Source organism: Phaethon aethereus (genome assembly GCF_964289735.1).
Source record: "Phaethon aethereus genome assembly, chromosome: 5".
NCBI lineage: Eukaryota > Metazoa > Chordata > Aves > Phaethontiformes > Phaethontidae > Phaethon > Phaethon aethereus.
In genome coordinates, this window is record NC_138579.1 from 66,228,857 (window position 1) to 66,234,856 (window position 6,000).

Below are 6,000 nucleotides of genomic sequence, written 5' to 3' on the forward strand. Positions count from 1 at the left end.
TGTTTTTTTTGTTTTTCTTTGGTTTGTGTGTGTGGTTGTTGGTTTTTCACTTTTTGTTCTTTTTAAACATATCACTGGAGCTCAAAACATTTAACCCAGAAGGAGGAAAAGGCTTTGGTTTCACCTAGTAGCTTCTAGTTTGCTGTATTAGGCGCTTGCTTGTAAGTCATCAAAACGAAGCCATCAAGCGAAACACATTCCTTGAAATAATGGAGTTGTGCACCGGTAAATTTGTCCCATTACGTTTAAACACAGTCCACCACAAAGCACGTGCTTCTTCAGGTATAGTAAGATCACAAGCCATATGCTAAATGCCACTTCTGTACCTCAAACATAAGTCCTTACAAGCCATTAACCAAACATGCATCATCATCCACGTTGATAGAAAACAGAAAGCTTTCATGGCCCGGAAAACTCAGGCAGCAAAAGTAAGTGTGAAAGAAATTCTAAGCAGGAGACAGATGATAGAGTTAATGCCCCTGAATTTCTGGGGAAATTCAGAAAGCACAAGACAGTCTATTATCCACCAAACCTACAGCAAAAACCCATCCTCTTTTCTGATAAAGTAGTAAGGAGTCTACTACCACATCACAGAGTTCACATTCAATCATGGGAAAAAGGAAGGACACTGCTGGACTTCAGCCTGAGATCTTGAAAGCGAGACCCACTTTTGGCTACCTGCTGGAGCACATAACAATGGTGTGGCTGCAGCCAAGGGTGTAAGTACGCAGTGAGCCTCATTCTTCCACCTTGAAATCTAAGGAGCAGGGTTCCCTCCACTGTCCTATCAGTCTAAAAAAGAAACGGTTACTTTCAACATCTTATAGCCCAAACAGTGTTTGTAAGATGGGAAAGAGCTTAAGAACTAGAATCAAGTATTTTCAAAATTTCCCTGCCATGAGTATAACAACATCAGAAGATGTTCCCCTTTATCCTTCCTCAAGTCTCAGACCGAGTCCTTCCCAAACCTTTATGTGAGAGGATGGAAAGATATTAGTATTTTCATATTCCTTAATAATTACCAAACCCAAACGTGAAGAAAATAGTCATTCTTGAAAGTAAGTCCAGGGGAAAAAAGTAAGCATTTAAGTCAGGTTCTCATGTTTAATAAGGTGAATTCATTATAATTTGTCAGTGAGCAGAGATTAAGGTATCCAGTTGTTAATAGTAACGTTGAATATTCAGAAAATTCTCCTTTTAGCTAAAATCAGGCAAGTGTCATTAGACAAGGTAATCTAGACCACAGCTTTTAGTTACTGATGCCAATGACTGACTTCATACAAGCATTCCCTTCTACAGAAAATTTTTCCAGTAAGAATATTTAGGTGCCTGGGGCCACAAAAGCACCCAGGCAGCTGCAGACTCAGACCCGAGCCTATTGTACTCTACGTGCACTCACTGAGCTCACAGTACAGTGGGACTCATTTCTGAAGAAGGTTCTTTCAGCATGGGATGAAAGAAGTAATATGTAAATAACCATCTCGTTAGATCTCCTAAAACCAATTAGTCCAAGGCAAAATAAAAGCAAACAGGAAAACACCGACTTCAGAATAGTTTTGCCAAGTTAATTATACCTTCAAAAATTTGTTCCCTTTAACTTTTTAATGGGACCAGTTTTAGAACAGCAATTTTTACTTATTCCATCAAAACATACACAGTTAAGTGGATAGGCAAGCAGACCTCAATATAGTTACCTCTCTGGCACTACAACCAACTGGAAATATGATTGAGAGTCATCATTTCAAAGCTGCACCAGACACAAGTTTAGGTAATACAGAAAAGATCGTTCATTTCAAAAATATGAACTTTCTGTAGTTTAATAGGTATGTGGTCCATGCATATGGTTTTAGACAATGCCGAGAAGTTAGCTGCATACAGTTCTGAAAATCAAAAGCTAATTATGAACTCAATCTTAAAAGATAGCTGTGTTTTTTCCTCTTTTTAACAATACGGTAAAATAGGAAAAGATGACATGCTTTGTTAACATAGCTGAACTCATCAATTCATATTTGTTTACAATTAGGCTTGAAGACACGCTGAGGTCTTCCAAAACTATCACCATGGCAATGAGGCAAAGAAGATGGTGCCACCACATGACAAGGAACAAAAAGCAGCAGCTGTCCACCTCTGCAGCAAGTGCTGTGTTCACTGATTTCTCCACCAACATCCGGAGTGGAGATCCTGCACTTCTGTACAAACCTAAAAAAAAAATTCTCATGATGGAAAGCTTTCTGCCCTGCAAGGTTGATGCTTTGCCTTAGCTAAGCAATTTCACACAGCAGGACATTGGACCCTGCTTTTTACAAACACAACTAGTCCTGCAAGCCTACTCTGTTAGGGTCCAACCAATGAAGTAACCATATGTTTACAAGAAATAGAAACTGCCACAGACAGAACTGCCTTCTGCTGAAGGAGATTAAAGCATAATCTCTTCCCAGTAGATGGCATATTGATAGTACTGTATCATTTTTTAAACTTCCATCATGTACTGTTGAAAGATTACTCTGTCGTCTACACAGCCAGTTAAAAATCAAGTGACTGAAAGCAACTGCTGACCAAAGTAGTCCGGGACTTTTATAAATCTCCAACTCTACAGCAGAGTTTCAGTCTCCTTTTTAAAAGGATGACCAACCCAGGGTCAAAAGCAAAACTTCTCTTTGCAATACATACTGTACTTGGGTGGAGCTTTAACTGGAATCGCTCTCAACACTGATCATTTTCATCCCTCAATTCCGTAAGCCATCATGCGCCACAGAACTATACCCTTATGAAAGTATATCCACTCCTCAGAGCCATACTGTTCATAATTAGTATTCACATGCCAACTTCAACTACTTCATATTCTTCCCAATTATTTTTTGAAAGGTGGAGAGGGACTTGAATATTTTTTTTTTTTTTTTACAATTATGAAGAATGAGCTACACTTCATTTTTCATACAGGGTAATATTTTCTCAAGAAGATGAGGCACCTGCTTTTAGGTATTTACACTAGATACACCTTGTCCCAGTTTAGTCCCCTGAATGTTCAAGTAGTTTGTAAGACGCTTCATCAAAACAGGAAAATATAAAGATTTAGAATAGTTTTCCACGGGTCTCTTCATACAGTTTAATCTGCACAGGCTCAAGCAAGATACAAACCTGCATCTGCAAAAGCTGGCTTGGTGCTTCTTCTCCTTTTTAACTCTGGCATAATTCAGCAAAGAACGTATCATTCTTAAGTGAGTGTAGAATTATTAATCCGAATTGACAAGAAATTTCACACTTGACTGCTAGTGAATGTTTCCTTAGACCACTTATCAACTCAAAAGGGACAATTATTGAATCACAATATATTACAGTTTTCCTCCAAGTTTTATATTCTAAAGAGCATCGGAGTGGCACTGTAGAGTTCCTAAAACCGAAGCGTTACCAAGAAAAAGTACACATCCCTCACCAATAACACCACCTTCCAAAGGAGTGAAGCAATTGAGTAACTGAAGCATTTCGATACTCCTAATTTCTCCCTGCATTTGGGCCTTTTCCCACTCAGAGATTTTAACAGTTATCATTTGCCTGTGTTCAAATATGTACAGAGATATGCTCGTGCTGTACCTGAGTACTTCACAGAACACACTTTTTTTTTTTAAAGTCTCTGAACAATTAAGGCTTAAAACATGCAGTGCTTCTGAAAAAAAAAAAAGCTGCTTTGATGCTGATTTACAGGAAGAGACCAAGAATAAGGGAAAAGACCATTTCCCTGATAAATGTACATGCATATATCCTCTGATAACATGCTTTACAGACTTACTACTACGTACCCTACAAACTTCTAACATAGCAGAGAAATATCACAGTCAAAATTTGGGCTGGATTATCTGATAAGGAACCGGAAATCAAGGAGCCTGAACTGAGAGCAGTGTCATTACAACAGATTTGCTCTGTACCAAGCATTAACTTTCCATCTGTGTACATCAAGACAGCGGGATAGTGTCTCAGCTTTATCTTTTCCGTGCTGAACATGTAATGTCTACAGCATGAAGAATATACTATCTCTGAGCAACTGAGCAGTGCATATTATCTTATCAGAATACTGTATGGTCAGAAGAGGTTTTATTTTTCAGCTGCAATACATTTTGTTCATATTTTCCTCAGTGATTTATTATACTTGCACAGAAAGGAATGCTTCTAGATTGCAGCAACTTTTTAACACGATTCCTGGCATTGAGAGAACACTGCAACATCTCACCTGCATTTCACAATAAAAATATAAGCTCCTAGGTCCATCTTCAGATACAGAAACCTGAACTGAGCTCAGATTGTTCAAGCGTTTATTTTATTATTTATTATTTTATTATTTATTATTCCACTCTGTAAGGGAAAACGTTAGCACGTTCTCAGTTTCAGCTCTTTGGCTTCCTTACTTCCAACGAAGCAGAGTCTATCTGCTATTACTGCTATATAGATAAAGCTTCTATTTGTGACTGTCTTGCTACATCACATGAGCTGTGGGTCAACTTATACAGGACCGGCTCTTTATATCATAATGCAGCCTAGAAAGACCAAGACAAGACTCAGTATCTTTCAGAGGATCGGGAGAGAGAGGGAGAAGAATCAGAGAAGATAGCTGCTGTAAACTTACTACCCCAGTACAAGCTGAAAATCCGCCTTATTTCTCCGGAGAGCGCTGAATCTGAAACAGCAAAGGGCGAACAAAACAGGGGAACTCTAAGCAAAATCGCTCTCGGTACTCACCTAGCGCTGAAGACCAGAGCCGGGAAGAGAGGCAGCAAGTAACAAGCGGCGATGAATTGCATACTGGAGCGGCTCAGCTTCGTGCCGTTCCCCACCGTCCTCTTCGCACCGACTCTTTCGCCCCCCCGCCGGCTCTTCCTCCCGCAGCTCCTCAGCCTCGCCCTGCCTGGGGAGCTGCCCGCCCTGCTGCGGGAGCGTCCTGGCTCCGCCGGAGCGGACAGCCCGACCGCCCGGGTAAGGACGGGAGCTCCGGGTGGGGTTGGAGCTCCCGGAGGGCCGTCACGGGGCACCGCGGCCCGCCCGCCGCCGCGTCCTGGAGCGTGGGCTGGCACTCGCCGGGGCGGGGGGAGCACACGCTGCCCGGCGCTCCGCTCTGCGCTTACGGCGGAGAAATTCTTCCTGGAAGGAAACAGAAAACAAACCTACAACGGAAAACGCCACCAGTAGTTTGTAGTTAGAGTCTTTATTCGGAGTGAATCCGGCCAAGACTGCCGAGAGGGAGGCAGGAATTGTTTCAAGTAGGTGTCAAGTTACAGATGCCGCTGCATCTGGAAAGGTTTCATTGCTGCGAAGCAAAATTCACAAGTTACTGTTTTCAATTAAGTGTTCATTCACCCCAGTGCCATGTTCAGTTGAACGCCAGAGCAGAAACAGCTTCCGAAATGGTATTTTGAAACATTGATGTCATCTCTAAAAGCCCTTCATCACCTGAAGCAACTGATAAGACCCTCAGAGCAATTAAGACTGTTTTTCCTGCTTTCCCTGATCTTAATCCTGACTTAAATAAATCAGCCTTGGTTAAAGATGTTTTCAGAATCTAAGTATTACCTGCCTCAGCACCAGTGGAACTCATCTGATAGCAAATCACATTAAAGTATAACATTGAAACAAGAATCATCTTCCCATGCAATACAAAAAAACACCCCAAACTTGTCTACAAGTGAAGGAAGTGTCTTCGTTACCAGAAGGAGTTTTGGTTATCTGTGTGCTTGTCTGGTCATATGAAAGGCATCCAGAAACTACATTATTCATCACATGCATAAAATAAAAGTTTCCATTGCGTAAGCTGGTGTGTCATTGCATTCAACTGTTTATTGAGAAGTAATTTTGGGTTCCATCAAAGCAAATAGAAATTCACTGTTTGACATGAATGGAAACTTTTTAAATTAGTATTGAACCTTAATAAGATATTCACATGGCATACAAATAGAATAAATTATTTGTTACATTCTTCAGTAACAAGGTGAGAGGAAGGGGAGAGAAAAGAAA

General features: G+C 40.8%; 1 protein-coding gene across 1 annotated transcript in view; it reads right to left on the bottom strand.

Moving 5' to 3' along the window:
• LUZP2 (leucine zipper protein 2) overlaps window positions 1–4,793 on the bottom strand; it is a gene marked incomplete at its 5' end in the record, with an annotated part of 196,561 nt that extends 191,768 nt beyond the window's left edge. The window contains one exon of the mRNA XM_082000822.1: window positions 4,732–4,793. Within this exon, the coding sequence (XP_081856948.1) occupies window positions 4,732–4,793 (62 nt within the window). The remainder of the gene's footprint in view (window positions 1–4,731) is intronic.
• Window positions 4,794–6,000: the final 1,207 nt, after the last annotated feature.